General features: G+C 39.6%; 1 protein-coding gene across 3 annotated transcripts in view; it reads left to right on the top strand.

Annotated features, from left to right (window-relative positions):
* FRK (fyn related Src family tyrosine kinase) overlaps positions 1-17,912 on the top strand; it is a 101,941-nt gene extending 84,029 nt beyond the window's left edge. Inside the window, exons 4-8 of one of the 3 annotated variants that reach the window (XM_086317201.1) lie at positions 1,896-2,064; positions 4,783-4,941; positions 13,579-13,760; positions 15,425-15,590; positions 15,970-17,912. In XM_086317201.1, the coding sequence (XP_086173327.1) occupies positions 1,896-2,064; positions 4,783-4,941; positions 13,579-13,760; positions 15,425-15,590; positions 15,970-16,178 (885 nt within the window). In that variant the 3' untranslated portion in view covers positions 16,179-17,912. Of the gene's footprint in view, positions 1-1,895; positions 2,065-4,782; positions 4,942-5,103; positions 5,330-13,578; positions 13,761-15,424; positions 15,591-15,969 lie in introns of those variants that run through there. The other 2 variants (XR_015132746.1, XM_086317202.1) reach the window with 2 other exon arrangements.
* Positions 17,913-18,900: the final 988 nt, after the last annotated feature.

Raw genomic sequence — 18,900 nt, forward strand, 5'->3', positions numbered from 1 at the left:
TACTGCAGCCCACCAGGCTCCTCTGTCTATGGGATTTTTCCAGGCAAGGATACTGGAGTGGTTTGCCATTTTCTTCTCCAGGAGATCTTCCCGACCCAGTGATCGAACCCCAATCTCCTTCTCTTCAGGCAGATTCTTTACTGACTGAGCTACCAGGGAAGCCCCAGTATTTTTATAAATAAGTTTTATTGGAACATAGATACGCTCATTCATTTACAATCGTCTTTGCCTTTTTGCTATAATAGCAGAGTTTGGTAGTTGAAACAGACTATATGGCTCACTAAGTCTAAAACATTTATGATCTCATCCTTTGCAGAAGAAGTTTGCCAAGTCCTGACCTTAAGCAATCACTGAACACAGAAAATATTCATTCTTTGCACTAAGACACTAATCTAATATCCTGATATTGGAGCATTTAATGATACAGCTGGAGGAGAAAAAAGTGTTGGAATATAATTCTTACTTAGATGATCTGTATTCAAGACTATTAACATGAAATGACCAGGTTCATTATCCAGTTGTCTGCATATAATAGATATCATTTAACTGTTTAACAGTTTGTTTGGCCTGGTGTTTGGTGGAAGGAGATAACATTTATAGAAATTTTATCTACATCTGTCATTAAATTCCACTGTTTGCATGTTTTACCTAAATGTGTTTAAAATTAGATAGTGGTCAGTCACCTTAGTTGGGCAAACCCTCAGCTCCTCATCAGAGTTTAGGTCTCATGTACCGTCAGTGGTATAGCCAGTCCTATGGTTTATAACTGGATGACTGCTGAAAGCATCCTGGTGATGCCTGATTATAATACTATAGACAAGTAGAAGCTGAAGAATCCTGATCATTATGTAGGGAATTTATTGAGTTAAATCCTGCCAAGTGAATATGCAATTTTGATATAAGTATATACATCTTAGGGTATCACCAGTGGCTCAGTGGTAAAGAATCCACCTGCCAATGCAGGAGATGCGGGTCTGATCCCTAGGTTGGGAACATCCCCTGGAGGAGGAAGATGTAATCCACTCCAGTATTCTTGCCTAGAAAATCCCATGGACAGAGGATCTTGGTGGGCTGCAATCCATGGGGTCACAAAGAGTCAGACATGACTGAGCCACTGAGCATGCATGCATATACATCTTAGATGGTACAGAAATGACCTCACAAGAAAATCTAAGCTTATGCTAAGAAATATCTCACCTGATACCAAGACATGACTTAAAAATACTTAGTTTAACTCATAGTTTTGAATTCAGATAGGGAAAAGATTTACAAAACATGGGTGACCTTCTGTGCACTCAAGATGCCAATGACTTAGTGGAGGAAATAAGATAAATATCTAATGACGGATGACAAGCTAGACTGTGAAGTATGAGAGCAGAGGCCTTGCCTGCTTTGTTTACACAGTGAAGCCTAGTTGGTGTTGAAAAATATTTATTTATTAAGTAAATGAATGAACAAATAAGTAAATGAAATTGAAAAAAGATGAAATTAATTATGAGAAATTTGATGATACATATGGTAGATGCTACGGGTCAGAGAGTTGGGGAAATAACTGTGGATGAGATGGAACTTCATTTGACCTTGAACCTTGATTTAGGTAGGCAAGGATACAGAGAGAATGCATACCAGATAGGTGGGAGGGGACATTGGGGTTTGGGGTGGGACAGATGGACAGCAAGGTGCCTGATGCAGCAGGATCTGGGAGGAGAGCAGCTGGACGAGGTGATAGCGCAGATTCTACCACTACTGCTTTTCATTTTAAGGTAATTGGGATAAAATTTACAATATTTTGTTTTTAAAAGTGATGACTCTAAAAGTACCTAGGTTATTTTCAACCAAAAAATTGTTAAATATAACTTTTTTCTTACCAGTATTCTAATTATTCTGTGAAACAGATACAAGTTCCAGCTCCCTTTGATTTGTCATATAAAACTGTGGACCAGTGGGAGATTGACCGCAGCTCCATACAACTTTTGAAGCGATTAGGATCTGGTCAGTTTGGTGAAGTGTGGGAAGGCCTGTGGAACAATACCACTCCGGTAGCAGTAAAAACATTAAAGCCAGGTATGAGAACCAGAATGGCATACATTGATTTTTATAACCTACTTGCCATTATAAATGTTCAAGAGGTCATGGGACAGCTGGTTTGGACACCAAGCAAGTGTTTTGCTAGGTGACCACAGTACTCAATCCCAGCACCTGAGATTTTCACAATTACTGCAGATGTGTGGTTTTGAATCCTAATCCTGTTGAAAACTGAGACTAACCTTTACTGTCCAATCTTATCATCTTTTTTTCCAAAAAAGAAACAGCCAGCTATCCATCCTAACATCACTCTCTAAGGAAGGCCTTTCACAGGTCAAAAGAGAACAAAAAAATTAGATTTCTTTTATTAAAAAAAAGCTCCACGATAGTTTTCTCTCCAACAGGAATAATTATTATTGATTTACAGTGTAATAGCAGCAAACAGCTTTGGTGATTGCTTAAATGTCTTCACTTCACTGGGGTCATTAATCAATCTTCTCAGCTATTTATTGCTTAGCAGACTGCCATGCAATAAAGACGAGCCTGAAATCAACTCCCACAGTAGCTTTGACAGGCAAAAATTAATATTTAATGTTGCATTACTAGCTGAGTTGAGATTGGGTCTCTCTTGCTGTGCAGCTGGTCAAGCTTCCCCTGCAGAGGCTCCTGATGTGCTGTAGTTCCAGCTCTAGTGGATGGTCTGATTTGGCAATGATTTAAGCTTCCTTGGTGGCTCAGATGGTAATCAATCTGCCTGCCATGCAGGAAACCTGGTTTTGATCACTGGGTTGGGAAGATCCCCTGGAGAAGGGAATGGCAACCCGCTCCAGTATTCTTGCCTGGATAATTCCATGGACGGAGAAGCCTGGCAGGCTGTAGTCCACGGGGCCACAAAGAGTTGGACACAACTGAGCAACTAAAACATACACATACATAAGTGGCCTGTATTCCATGAATCTGATGACCACCCAAAGCATCAACATAAAAACGTATTGTAGATAAATTGTCTGAATGAAGATCGTAATTGTCTGAATGAAGTTTCTCACTGGAAACTTCATGAATCAGATTATTTGGGGGTGGGGGCATGATACCACTATATATGTAATTGACCATAGGCCAAACTAATTATAACAACCCTAAGTGGTCCCTTATTATGGTGTGGGTGCCTCTTTTATTCTTAGCTCCATTTTGCCACAGTCTTAAATTAAGTCTTGATTCAAGACTTTAATCCTATTTGATTATGTGGAGCAAACCAGTGGTAAAAACTGAAATAAGCGAGCTCAGTAAAAATTGATGGAGAAGAGAATAGGCCATTTCCCCATATTCTTTCTCTGTAAGTCCTTGCCTCTTCTCCTTAGTCAGTGAAGAGATATTTATAGTTGATCTGTTTGGTTTTCCTAAGAATGTGATTGCTAATAATAGTACAAATATGGCCAACACTCATTGAACACATATGTGCCAGACAATATATTACCCTGACACTGATTCTATGGTGTCAGTGGAATTATTAGCCATGTTTTAGAGATGAAGAAACTGAAGTTCAGAGATGTTTGGTAATTTGTTTAAGATCACAAAGTGAGGTAGGGCTTGATTGAGCCTGGGTAGTGAACTTCTAGAGTCTCAAATGGCATACCAAAGGATAGATTGCCTCTGTGAAATAGCCTGCATTTCATTAATACAGCCTGCATTTCATTAATAAGGCTATTAATAAATAACCTTACTAATGAACAAGTCAGAGTGTTAGCTTGGAGTGTCAAAGCTTACCCATGCTTGAGGTTCAAATAGTAGCTGTGAAGTCTTCAAAACAAGAGAATAAGGAACAAAATGGACTCTCTGAGCATCACTGAAAATGTTTGCACTATCTATAGTGAATACTGAGAGGTGAAATGACAGAATTCCTTCAATTACATCAGTGAGTCTGAAACATCATATTGTATAAGAAATAAAAGATTTTAAAATGACTAATGAAATGTAAACTCCAGGTAGCCTTTTTTCTCTTAAATTCTATGTGATTGTAACTACTTGGCACTCTGCATGGTGAGTCAGAGTCGAGCCAATATAAATGCAATTTAACTTAGATGAGTCTTCAAAATAGGCTCCAATGTCTCTCTTATCAAGCTATTACAACTCCAACTGTGGAGGTATTAATACATGAGAAAATGTGGAATGCAGTTTCAAGTGGTGAAAAAAACATTAATTTGTGGGAGGGGCCCATGAATGTTTTCTGCTTGGCCTATACTCTATGTCCCTACAGAATTAAAGACACAAACGTGGTAGATGTCATTGTTTTTTAGGATAGTTATCCAGCTCTTCCCTCAGTGGGTCCCAAGGACAGGGCAATGATTAGTCTTTGGATCCTGGGCAGAAAAACTCGCTGCAGTGATTAAACATTCAGTGTCTTCCAGCGTTCATGTTAATAGAATGTCTTCTCTTTGTGTTCCTAAGATGCCTGCCTTGTTTTATCAATTAGACTGTCAGTCTCTCCTTTTTCCTTAATTTTTCATATGGACCTGAAGCAACCTCTCTTCACCGACAGGTCATAATACATAAGCTGCACAGCCCTGATGCACCAACACACCAGTTATTATGTTGCCCTGGTTGAACTGATTCTCTTCCTTGATAAATCTGAAGATTTGTGACACCAATGCTCTTACTTTACTGAGAGGCAGGAAGCAATCTCGGTGATTCCCACCAGGCTGCTCTGAGGACAGGAATGCCTCAATAACATAAAGTGATTTTCCCCTCTTCTTGTTTCAGGTTCAATGGATCCAAATGACTTCCTGAGGGAGGCACAGATAATGAAGAACCTAAGACATCCAAAGCTTATCCAGCTTTATGCTGTTTGCACTTTAGAAGATCCAATTTATATTATTACAGAGTTGATGAGACATGGAAGTCTGCAAGAATATCTCCAAAGTAAGCTGAAGACTTAATGAAAGGAAAAAAAAAGAGGAATTTAGTTTAGCGAATCCTATAAATGTCATTTAGCAAGCCTTCTATAACCCAGAGGATATTTACTATGGCATATCTGTGACAATGAATGTCTTAACATTGAATTGCTCAACTACTCTTTAACAGGCTGTATGCTGTGTACTCAAAGGGAGGAAAAATGTTTATGTAGTGGAAGAACAAACTGTTCACCACAGACATATCAGAGCACTTAAACGCAATGTGAAAACTGAAGAGTAGATGTTTTGCCTGATGCTTTGTTTCCTACAGTAAGTAATTGAACAGTATCAGTCATGGAGCAGTATTTTCCATGGCCCAGAATTAGGAGACATAGAATAGTTTGCGGGGAAGGGAGGGAAAGTTACCCTCACTTTTGTCTTTGCCAGTTTTTGACAACACTGTGCTTGTTGGTATTTAAAATACTTCCAACTGCTAGAAAACATTAGAATGTTCAGGCTAAAAAGCAGACACATACTATTACCTTATTTTTACATCTGCTTCCTGTAGTCTGAGAAGACTTAAGGGTGCTGTAGAATTTTGGTGTTTATTACAAATGAATAATTTAATAAACAACAATATTATAAGCATTAAAATGAGATGTTCAAAGAAATGGAGATCAAGTACTGAGAGAACAATTCATGCTTAAAGAAGAGGCATTTTCTATACTTTCTTGACATGCCAGAATGGGACTGATACAATGTATGAGGTAAAGGGAGGTGAGAAAAACAGAACAAAGATGTCAGAAAGATAGAATTTTCTTATTTCAGGGTGACTGGTGAAGCTGGTGATATTAAATTGCAAAACTAGATAGGAACAAAGAGCATAAGACCTGCTAACTGTTAAAAACCAAAAATATACCTAGCTCCCTTGCATAAATATATCATATTTAACAGTATTGTGTTACCCACCATAGGGAGACTAACCTCAGCACTGACTCCTTTTGCCTTATCCCCAAGGACAAAAGTACAGGAGCCATCTCAGGTCATCTCTAACAAAAATGTTTTGTCAAATGATAAGCCTTCAGGCTGTTAAACAGCAACGTCAATTCTCAGTCCTCAAAACTAACAGCAGTGTTCAATTCAATGGATACTCTCTCCTTCTGGAACCACTACCTTCGTTTGGCTACTGGGACACTTCATCCAGTGGCCTTTTCTCCTTTCTTTCTTTCTGGTTTTTCTCAGTTTATGTGATTTCCCTCATCTCCCCTACCTCTGGATATCTTGGGATTTTCCAAAACTCTTTTGCAACATCACTAGATTCCTTGCTAATCTCAACACTCTTATTGTTTAGTAACACTTATGTGTTACCAATTGCCCAAATCATATCCCTCCATTACTTCAGAGTCGTAATCTAACTGCCTTTATAACTTCTCTATGTGAATGCTGTATCAGTCTGGATGATGTGGGATAATGTGGGTATAATGCAGTAATGAACTCCTGCAAATCCCAGAGGCTTGACACAAGTATTTATTCTTGCTCATGCTACATATGAAAAATAGACTGGCTAATGTCTCAGGTCTGTTGATCACCTTGTCAGGAGTAGGAAATATGACTAATCTCATTCTGTCTGTTAAAGTTTCTGACCAGGAGTGACAGAGGTAACTTCTGTGCCCTGTTTATTTGGTTAAATCAAATCAAAGGGATAGGAGAGCACAACCCTCTAAAGTGCTTAAGAGCAAGAAAAAAACAAAAGTTTATAAATAGCCCTCATTTCTATTACATATGTCTATTGGATATCTCAAAATAACATGTCCAAAAACCAATCTCTGATATTATCCTCGGTAACCTGCCCCTCTTGAGGTTTTTCCTTCTCTCATGATGCCAACACACAGGCTTACTATCTCAGTCTTCTCTACTCTCACATCCTATGTCAGACCAACCAGCAAATCCCACTGGCTTGCTTTTGAAACATATCCAGGATTTTACCACTTCTCAACACCGCTACTCCAGTGCAAACCATCATCAACCCTCTCCTGGATTCTGCAGTAGCCTTCTAATTGATGTCCCTCTTCAGGTTCTTGACCCCTTACATTTCTTCTTAACACAGTAGCTGGGGTGCTAAGTCTCTTCAATTGTGTCTGACTCTGTGTAACCCTAGGGACTGTAGCCCACCAGGCTCCTCTGTCCATGGGATTCTCCAGGCAAGAATACTGGAGTGGGTTGCCATGCCCTCTTCTAGGGGATCTTCCCAACCCAGGGATCAAACCTGCATCTCCTAAGTCTCCTGCATTGCAGGTGGATTCTTTACTCACTGAGCCATCTGGGAAGCCCCTACTCATTTTGTAATTAATGATTTATTTAGATAGCTTATTTTTAGTCTCTTCTAAAATACAACTCAGTTTTAGTGCTTGAACAATGTCAGGGGCACAGAAGGTGTGCACTAACTCTGTGTTGACTAATTGAATGAATAAATGATGAATAGATTAAGTTGGGGCTATTGTGAACCTAATTTGAGACTTGGGGTTACACTTGTTTTAAGACTCTTGATATTCAGCTTGAATGCCAGGTACACTTATATTATGTTGCAGACTCCTTTGACATTGAGGATTTCTGTGGCCATTGTGTTTTACTCAGGGTTGAGCATGAACTCTGTTGTCTTCTGGGTTGAGCCATCAGGGTCGAGTTGACAAAGGCCTTCATTTGCCATGATTCTTAGTAGCCAGGGGGAGTAATGAAGGTGTGTTCATTACAGGCAATTCCTTCCCAATCAAGAGGGTTTCATTTCAACAAAGTGGTCTTAAAATGAATATTCCACTCTTAAACAGCCCATCATGATAAATATTATTAAGCTGAAAGGCTCTTGAGTAATGGAACATAATGAAAATATTTCCTTGCTGCAGATGTAAATTGTCGCAGGTCTGTGAACCCTTATATCAGTTTTGACATATGGCTGTTGTATTAGAAGTGTGCTCTGAGGTTGTACACATTTCCTAGGCCACTGCACTCTTTCAGGGCAGGAAATGTATTACTCAATTTCCTTCACTGTTGTGCCTGTCAGTGAAAACCTTTTTATATCCACTGTAATAGGATTAGATGTTGTATTTGATAGTTGAAATAACACATTTTTCTATAGAACCATCTTTGTAGTCCCTAAGCTTGGCTGAATTTTTTTTTTTTTGTAATAAACTTCTCCAAAATGGGAGAAGCCTGTCAAAAAACTTTAGCACTATGGGTAATTGATGCCTGGTATTTCTTATTGAAACTTAAAGAGGATAAATACCTGCATCTTTTTAAGTTTAGTTGGGCTTGTTTGCTTTCCAATAAATACTTGTAGAGCATCTAGTATATGTCAGTATATTTTCTTTTCCTACGAATCGAGCTCCAGCATGTAGTTCATCATTCTCATGGACAGTCCACCTAGTGGACTGATGCAGACAGGGATGTTTTGACTGAGATACCCTTTAACTGAACAAAACTATAGAGCTATTTACTGTTTGTATGAATGGAAGTCTCTTCATCGCCCCTGACTTTTGGGTGCTCTGGAGTGTAAGGCGGATTTTAGAGAGGCAGTATAGAATAAATTTGAGTCATGAAATTTCAGTCTCCAGCATATCCTGGATTTGAATCTCTGCAATTTATTACAAGACAACCCCGATGGTCCAGTGGTTAAGAATCCACCCGCCAGTGCAGGGGACATGGGTTCGATCCCTGGTTGGGAGGATTCCACATGCAGCTAAGCCCCTGCACCACAAGTATTGAGTCTGTGCTCTGGAACCTGTGAGCCCCAACTACTGAGCCCAGGCATCCTAGAGCCTGCGCTCCCCAGCAAGGGAAGCCACAGCAGTGAGAAGCCTGTGCACCACAGCTGGAGAGTAGCCACGGCTCATGGCAGGCAACCAGAGAAAGCCCACATGGCAAGGAAGACTCGGGGCAGCCAAAAATCAATCAATAAAATATTAAAAAAATATTATTTGTTCCTCTGAGTCCCAGGAATCCCTATCAAACAGGGCAAACTACTTCCTGTAGTTTCTCTGAGTATTAGATGAGGTGACTTACTGGAAATCAACCATATGGGATGGTGGTAGGAGAGGAGCATATATTTTTAATTTTTTTCTTTAAAGAAAACTTTATAGCACTTACTATGTGACAGCAATGTTTCTAAGTCATACACAAGCATTAATTTAGTTCATTCTTCTAACAACCTCATGAATTCTTATCATCATCATCCCCACTTAGCAGTTGAAGAAATTGAGGTATGGAGAGGTTAAGTATAGTAACTTATTCAAGATGGTTGCGTGAAAATTCAAACCTAGGAAATCTGGCTCCATAATCCATTAAAAAAATAATTTTATTTATTTATGGCAGTTCCGGGTCTTCATTGCTGCCCAGGCTTTTCTCCAGTTGTGGCCAGTGGCTACTCACTAGTTGCTGTGCAGGGCTTCTCATTGCTGTGGCTTCTCTTGTTGCAGAGCACAGGCTCTAGGGAATGCAGGTGTCAGCGGTTGTTACTTCCCAGGCTCCAGAGCACAGCCTCAGTTATTGTGGAGCACAACATTAGTTGCTCCGTAGCATGTGGAATCTTCCCGGATCAGGGATCAAGTACGTGTCTCCTGCATTGGCAGGTGGATTCTTTACCACTGAGTCACTAGGGAAGCCCCATGGTCCATGTTTTAAATTGTATACATAGCACTGATATTTTCCGGATATCAAACTTCTATCTATTGCTGCACAACAAATTACCCCAAAACTTAGTAGCTTAAAGCAGCAAACATTTATTTCCTCACAGCTTTTGCAATCAGGAATCCAGGTGCAGATGAGCCAGGTCTCCTGGCTCAGGGTTTCTCACAAGGCTGCAGTCTTTTTATTTGCTTGTAAACAGGATTGTTTTATTGTCTTCTCTTTCTGATAGTTCATTATTAATGTATAGAAATGTAACAGATTTCTGTATATTAATTTTGTATCCTAAAATTTTACTGAATTTATTTATTAGCTCTAGGAGTATTTTTGATGGGGTCTTTAAGATTTTCTGTATACAGTGTCACGTCATCTGCCAATAGTTAACGTTTTACTGCTTCTCTTCCAGTTTCTTTCTTTCCTTGTTGATTGCTCTGGTGTGGACTTCCAATACTGTGTTAAATAGAAGTGGTGAGAGTGGGCATACTTACCTTATTCTGGACCTTAGAGGAAAAACTTTCTGCTTTTCACTATTGAGTATGATGTTAGCTTTAAGTTTGTCATCAGTTCAGTTCAGTTCAGTCGCTCAGTCGTGTCCGACTCTTTGCGACCCCATGAATCGCAGCACGCCAGGCTTCCCTGTCCATCATCAACTCCAGTTCACTCAGACTCATGTCCATTGAGTCAGTGATGCCATCCAGCCATCTCATCCTCTGTCATCCCCTTCTCCTCCTGCCCCCAATCCCTCCCAGAATCAGGGTCTTTTCCAATGAGTCAACTCTTCGCATGAGGTGGCCAAAGTACTGGAGTTTCAGCTTTAGCATCATTCCTTCCAAAGAAATCCCAGGGCTGATCTCCTTCAGAATGGACTGGTTGGATCTCCTTGCAGTCCAAGGGACTCTCAAGAGTCTTCTCCAACACCACAGTTCAAAAGCATCAGTTCTTCAGCGCTCAGCTTTCTTCACAGTCCAACTCTCACATCCATACATGACCACTGGAAAAACCATAGCCTTGACCAGATGGACCTTTGTTGGCAAAGTAATATCTCTGCTTTTCAATATGCTATCTAGGTTGGTCATAACTTTTCTTCCAGGGAGTAAGCGCCTTTTAATTTCATGGCTGCAGTCACCATCTGTAGTGATTTTGGAGCCCCCAAAAATAAAGTCTGACACTGTTTCCACTGTTTCCCCATCTATTTGCCATGAAGTGATGGGACCAGATGCCATGATCTTCATTTTCTGAATGTTGAGCTTTAAGCCAACTTTTCACTCTCCTCTTTCACTTTCATCAAGAGGCTTTTGAGTTCCTCTTCACTTTCTGCCATAAGGCTGGTGTCATCTGCATATCTGAGGTTATTGAGATTTCTCCCGGCAATCTTGATTCCAGCTTGTGCTTCTTCCAGCCCAGCGTTTCTCATGATGTACTCTGCATAGAAGTTAAATAAGCAGGGTAACCATACACAGCCTTGACATGCTCCTTTTCCTGTTTGGAACCAGTCTGTTGTTCCATGTCCAGTTCTAACTGTTGCTTCCTGACCTGCATATAGGTTTCTCAAGAGGCAGGTCAGGTGGTCTGGTATTCCCATCTCTTGAAGAATTTTCCACAGTTTATTGTGATCCACACAGTCAAAGGCTTTGGCATAAATCAATATTACTCAAGTCCTATTTAAATACACTGCTGTATTAAACACACACACACAATGCTTAGGTCTTTCTCATTTGAAAACTTTCCTTGACTCTATTTAATTTCGTTTTCTTAATTATAAAAGATGACAGACATGTAGAATGGAACATGTATGATTTATGCCCTTTCTACATATATATTTATCATGTAATTGTAAAGTGAGCAAATAAACAACTACGCAGCCGATATGCAAATCAAGAATAAGATACTCAGCATTCCAGAAACTGCTCTAGTACCTTATCAATGACAATCCCTCACTATCATAAACTTCAGGATAATTGCTCTCTCTTCCTTGACTTCATTTTCCTCTGCTAGCGTTTTGTTATTTCCCTGTCTTAATTAGGCTTTTGGAAATTGATTTCTCTTCTTGCTATCTCCATGTCCTCAATTCCCATTCAGCCCTTCATCCTTTATACCCCATCTCCAGTGGGATTTTCTTCCTGTCACTAGTGTCTCCAATGACTTATTAATTGCTATATTTAAGAAATGCTTTTTAGCTCTTATCTTGCTGGATTTATTTGACACTAGTGGTGACTTTCTCTTCTCAAACTTTTGACTGTTAGGATGTTCCCTTCTGGTTCTTCTCTCGTTCTGTAGGCTGATTCCTCTCAGTTTTCTTGCAGGTTTATTTTTCTATGCCCACTGTAAATGTTGGCATTTCTCATGATTCTATCACCTTGTAGCAATCTCAGCAACTTTTAATGTTTAACTTCCACCCATAAACATGACCCTTAAATCCATATCTCTAGCTACACGCTTTCCTTTGAGCTTCCAAACCATATGCTTGTCTTCTTTTAGACATTTCCACTTGGGTAATCCACATGCATCTCTAGTTTCACAGATCTTAAACTGTTTAATTCTGATAAGGCAGCAGCAATGATAGCTAATAAGAACAGGTAGACTTTACTGTGTTCTTCCTATGTCGAGTACTATTTTAAGTGCTTTATGTGTATTAACTCATTTTAATTCTCTTTTAACAACTAATCCCATGAGGTAAGGGCTTCCCTGGTGGCTCAGATGGTAAAGAATCCACCTGCAATCTGGAAGATCTGGGTTTGACCCCTGGCTTGGGGAGATCCCCTGGAGCAGGGCATGGCAACCCACTCCAGTATTCTTGCCTGGAGAATCCCCATGGACAGAGGAGCCTGGCGGGCTACAGTCCATGGGGTCACAAAGAGTCGGAGACGACTGAGCGACTAAGCACACCATGAGGTAATGGTAATTATTGCTGTATATATGGGGAAATTGAGGCACAGGAGTATTAAGCAGCTTGCCCAAAGTCAGGAAGAAATCTAAGGTGGAGCCCTGATTCAAAGCTGGCACTCTAGCTTCAAACCAGTGTTCCCCCTCTTATACTGTAATTACCTCTAAAGTCAGGAGTTGTGTGTAAGACTCTTGACCATAAATTCAATGCATTTTTGGTAATGTTTGGCTTATTCAGACAAGGATAATGATAGTTTGGATTTATGTGAGACAATTTCAATTCTCCAAAAATTTGAAGGTATCTATTAACAGTATAGCATCTCAACTATCCAGGGATGGCTGACACTGTTTCACAAAGTCATCATAAGATAACACTAATCTCTCTGTAATTATCAGACTGGCTCTACTATATAAATTTCCTATACTTCATTATGCAGAATCAGCAGTAGGAGAAACTATGTCTATGAAAGGTATACCATGCCTGGAGAGACGAGCAACCTATTCTAAGAATAACAGACTAAGAAAGAAACTTTAACACATGCATCAAACTTGATGGAGTACAAATGTAATATACACAGTTTATAACTACACATATAGAGCCTTCATTTTTTTGTGAGCTAGTTTTTAAGAACAATATGATGGAAGAATGAGACCTTTTCATTGGCTCAACCATGCAAATTAGCATTATTTTTAGGTTCAAAGACTAAAGCAAACTATACAATGAAAGAAATCCAGAGGCAACCAAATAATTTCCAGGAAGAGATGAGTCAGTGACATGTGGTATTCAAAATGGCAATAGCTGGACTCTTTCAGATATTTATAGCTGTGTTTGGATAATGTGGTACTTTTGCTCCTTTCTCTCAGTAATGTTCATTTAGGGAAGGGAGGGACTCAGCTTTGAAATGTGTTTGAACTCTGAAAATTGCTGCCTCATTAACCCTTCACAGGAAATAGGACGGTTTGTACTGATTATATTTATTTTCTCAACAGATCAGTGCTATGGCACTTAATCCCACTGAGAGCTCAGTCATCAGAATTCTTAGAATTTGCTTCAATATTTCAAATATTCTCCAAATTGAACCTCTTATTTTCTCTTTTTGCCTAGATGATGCTGGATCAAAAATCCATCTGACGCAGCAGGTAGACATGGCAGCCCAGGTTGCCTCTGGAATGGCCTATTTGGAATCCCAGAACTATATTCATAGAGATTTGGCTGCCAGAAATGTCCTTGTTGGGGAACATAATATCTACAAAGTGGCAGATTTTGGACTTGCCAGAGTTTTTAAGGTGGATTTGGCTTTGTTTTAATTAGTTGGTAATGAGTCAAAAGGCGCACAGGCCAGGAGACTAGTAGTATTCCTGCTGTTTTTTTTTCCACAATATTTCTGAGAGTCCTATGGTCCATAGATCCTGTCAGGATACTAAGGCCCTACAGACAAAACTACCTTCTATTTCTGTTTCTTCATCAATTTGAAAGAAACAGAGAAAACAATGACCAACCACATGGGAAAGTATGTAATTAAGTTTGTGGTTGAATTAATGATCAGTTTTTCATATCAGTCTCTGGTAGCTCAGTGGTAAAGACTCTGCCTGCAATGCAGGAGAGGTGGGCTCAATCCCTGGGTCGAGAAGATCCTCTGGAGAAGGAAATGGCAAGCCACTTCACTATTCTTGCCTGGAAAATCCCATGGACAGAGCGCTTGGTGGGCTATAATCCATGGGATCTCAGAAGAGTTGGACGTGACTTAGCGACTAAACAACGATAGCCTCTGTCTGCCTTTGTTTATTAATAAGCAGCACACTTTGTATGTATTGCTGTTCACTTTGTGCCAGACTAATATGCATGCTGCCAGAACTCTACAGCAATCATTGGTTTTTAAAATACTGCCTTCCCCTACCTCCCTCAATTTTGTGACATCAGGCCAGAAGACACTGATATGGAAAGTGTAGTATTAGCTGTTTTTCTCTGAATTTAAATATTTATTTCTGCATTATATCCTAAAATATGAGTGTGGAGCATGAAACACAGGTATATGATTCTCTTTTGATTTTATGAAGTTGTCTTTCCTCTTTGTAAATTAATTAGATCCCCAGTGAGTTGATATAGTAATTTAAATCATTTGGATCCTACATTTCAGTATTAGAAAATGGTTATATGGTAATTCTCAAAGTCAGTGGCTCTTCAATACCAGCAGTAAAAAAAAAAAAAAAAAAAAAGGCTTTGTTTTCACTTTTTTTAGTTTGTTAAAGACCAGGTATAAAACCCGTGTCATCACAGACGAATTTCCCATATGTAATATAATGCTCCTTCCAGTACTACTTTTAGCACATAGTAGGATCTCAAAGGGCTTCCCCAGTGGCTCAGCAATAAAGAACCCACCTGCAATGCAGGGGCCACAGGAGTCTTGGTTTCCATCGCTGGGTTGGGAAGATCCCCTGGAGGAGGGCATGGCAACGCACTCTAGTGTTATTTGCTGGAGAATCCCATGGACAGAGGAGCCTGGTGGGCTACAGTCCAGCCAACTGCAAGTCAGACATGACTGAAGCAACTTAGCACGCATACACAGGCTCTCAAATAGGGCTTCCTTGGTGGCTCAGATGGTAAAGAATCTGACTGCAACGCAAGAGATGGAGATTTGATCCCTGGGTCAGGAAGACCTCCTGGATAAAGGAATCGCTACCCACTCCAGTATTCTTGCCTGGAGAATTTCATGGACAGAGGAGCCAGGGCACTACAAAGAGTCAGATAGGACTGAGTCACTAACACTTTCACTTCAGGCTCTCAAATAATGTTTCATTAATGACTAATTTGCTGCTGTACTTATCACCTGAACTAAACTCATTTTGAATCTTTTCCCTCTATATTTTAATGAGAAGTAGATTACAGACGAATGAGGGTGGCCAAAAAAAATACCACTTTAACTTGGCTTGATTCCTTAATGCATTAACAGGTAGAGAATGAAGACATCTATGAATCTAAACACGAAATAAAGCTGCCGGTGAAGTGGACTGCGCCTGAAGCCATTCGTACTAATAAATTCAGCATTAAGTCCGATGTGTGGTCATTTGGAATCCTTCTTTATGAAATCATTACTTATGGCAAAATGCCTTATAGTGGTGAGTAATTCTAAAGTGGGCCTTTCTGCTGTAGGTCACTTACTTAGGTGTGACTTTAACTGCTTTGCCCAGACTTAGAGGGCAGAGTTATGAGGCTGACCACACCATGCGCCTGTGGGAGCATAATAGATAAAATTTGATGATAATGATTTGCATTAATGAGGTGCTTTATTGCCTCCTTATCCTTTGCTCTTGAATTGCAGTCTTATAGACAGTACTTGCTGCAGGATTTAGTCTTGACAGCCTGGGAAGAGAATGGTGGACTTCACAGTTTCTCCGAGGAAGTCAATTTGCTTTGTCCTCTAGGGTATCAGTATCTGTGGATTTAAGACTCTGATTTTCAATTTGTTTTTTGTTGGTTCCATTGTATATGTTTTAGGTATGACAGGTGCTCAGGTAATCCAGATGTTGGGTCAAAACTATAGACTCCCTCAACCATCTAACTGTCCATTGCAATTCTACAATATCATGTTGGAGTGCTGGAATGCAGAGCCTAAGGACCGGCCAACATTTGAAACACTGCACTGGAAATTTGAGGATTATTTTGTAACAGAGTCTTCATATTCGGATACAAATAACTTTCTATGAGGAACACTGAAGAGGAAGAACAAATAATGAAGCAGCAATAAAACCGAATAATCAGTTCAGCAATACAATCATATTAACCAACTGTAAAAATGAATTTCTCTTCACATATTCAAGTGATAAGGTAAATTTGGCCATATGATATAAAAAAGATTAAATGTGCATTTTACCAACTGGGCAATACTGAAGGACAGTCTAAGATGAAATATCATCTCCCCACTGCCTGGCCAAATCAAACGTACTAAACAGAGTTATTTTTCTTTTTAAAAGAGACATACATTTCTATTTATTGTTTGAAATGCCGATCAAGAGGATCAAGAGATGATAGTCAATTTTTACTCAGTGACTGTTGTAGCATTTTCCTGTTTACTGATTAAAGTGGTTATTCATTATTCCTTGGATTGCTGAATCCCATCAGACTGTTGTTATGAAGGAATTTGATTGCTTTGCTGCACAGCAGGACCTGTGCTTTGAGATTTTTTTTTTCTCATTTAAAATATCCTGTAACTACAATGATGGCAAAGCCATGTTAAATGACTTGATTGTACTTGGAGTAATTGCACATATTTTTTTCTATGCATAAAAAAATGAAGCAGCTGTTGAGAAAAAGAATTAAAATCTCCCTCATTTTGTAGAAGGAAATGATGGAATTTTTCTATACCTCCATGTGTGTCATCTGAGATTCATCTACATTAGTTTTAGTCTCTTAATGTTAAGAATCAGATTGCAAAGCTGATGACTTATTATCTATGGAAATATGCAAGAAACATGTAATAGCCTGCAAGATCTGAGAAATAAGTATCAAGATAGTTCAGGAAAATGAGAGGAGATCAGTAGGATTGTTTTATGACCTAGGATTTCTGAATAATTAAAAAAAATGTACCTTTGGTATATAGGCCAGATTTTCAAACTGACTACACAACAGGTCAAATTCTGCTTCAGATCTAGAGAGTATGAATCAGGAATAATAAGGTTTCATAACCTTGGTTTTAAAACTGTATTTTTTGTCTGGTTAGGCCAAAAGGATTTTTTACTCATCTTAAGTTTTAATTAACCTTTGCAAGAATCTTTTTTCTTTTAAGCAGTTGGTTTATCAAGTTTTGTGCCTCATTAGATAAGTGTAGAGAGTCCTCAAAGAAGGTTTCAAATAAAAATATTTATGAAAAGATCTTCTAATGTAAAGCAATATGAATGAAACAATAAGAAAATTTTGAGTACATTGAGAATATTTTGAGTATATTCTCTCTTCTTTCTTTAAAGGGAAGGAAGAGCATTTCTAAGCAGTTACGGAAGCCCCAACACAAAGTAGATTAAGCACTAAGTAAATCTGTAACTCTCTAATTGGAAGACAGAAATGGTTAAAAAGAAGATAACAGGCCCCGGATAGGGAGTCACTCATGCTAAGCCCCATGTCAGCAAACCTAGACTTAACACTTAACCTAATTGCAGTTTCAGCCTCTCCCAAGAATGTAACCTTTAACCAACCAGTCAACCTGGAATCACTGGGCCAGCACGAGGGAGGTAATCTTCCTGATAGACCCCTTCCATCCCACTTAGGAGGACAACCTTGTCCAAAACAATGCATTCTTGGCTAATAACTTCCTTTGCCCACCCTCTTTTCTGTTTTTAAAAGTCCTTCCTTTTCTATGGCATGGCCTACCTGTTTTCTATTTGTTAAATGAGATGTGGTCTTGATTCAAGAATCACTGAATAAAGCCAATTTGATCTTTAAATTTACTCAGTTGCATTTTTGTTATTTAACAAAGGAGACAGGGTTTCATGAACAATACCATTAGCAATTCAGTGATGCTCTTGTTGTCCAACTCTTTTGAGGCCCCGTGGACTGTAGCCTGCTAGTCTCCTCTGTCTATGGGATTTCCCAGGCAAGAGCACTGGAGCGGGTTGCCATTTCCTTCTCTGGGGCATCTTCCCGACCAGAGATCCAACCTGCAGCTCCTGCAGGATTCCCAGAGATCCAACCTGCAGCTCCTGCACTGGCAGGTGGATTCTTTACCAGTGGCCACCTGGGAATCCCATCAATGGTGTTAACAAAGATTGAAGCCCTTTCCCAACCTTCCCTCTGCCATCAGCATTGTTCTCATTCCTATGATCATAGACGGCCATCAGAGCCAACTGGGGTTGCCTTTTCTCCATCCAGCAAGAAAAATGGGAAGTCTCTGTCTTTGCATTTTCAGCTTGTATAAAAATCATTCTTTTTCTTTTAAGGCAAGTTGGGGTCATATGCCCAGCCCTAGACCAATAATAGACTGTTTTGTGCTGACTTAGAATAAGTTCTAGGCTTCCCTGGTGGTTCAGATGGTAAAGAATCCACCTGCAATGCAGGAGATCTGGGTTCAATCCCTGGGTCAGGAAGATCCCCTGGAGAAGGAAATGGCTATCGACTCCAGTATTCTTGCCTGGAGAATTTCATGGACAGAGGAGCCTGGTGGGCTAAAGTCCGTGGGGTCACAAAGAGTCAGACACAACTGAGCGACTAACACTTTTGCTTTTTTTTCAGAATATGTTCTGCCACTGAAGCTGGGAATATGGGTACCTTTTCTGGAGATAGGCTGGGAGGCTGGCTTATCTGAATAAAATTAGAGAAGCCTGGGTAGGTGTCCGTTAAGAAGAAAGTCCCCTAGAATAAAGTAGCTATGCAATATACATATAATAGTGTGTGTGTATATACACTTAAACTTTTTGAAACTAAAATGGGCCATGTGGA

The sequence above is a fragment of the Bos grunniens genome, chromosome 9 (genome assembly GCF_055505025.1).
Source record: "Bos grunniens cultivar Pamir isolate PY7600 chromosome 9, Bosgru_T2T1.0, whole genome shotgun sequence".
Classification (NCBI taxonomy): domain Eukaryota; kingdom Metazoa; phylum Chordata; class Mammalia; order Artiodactyla; family Bovidae; genus Bos; species Bos grunniens.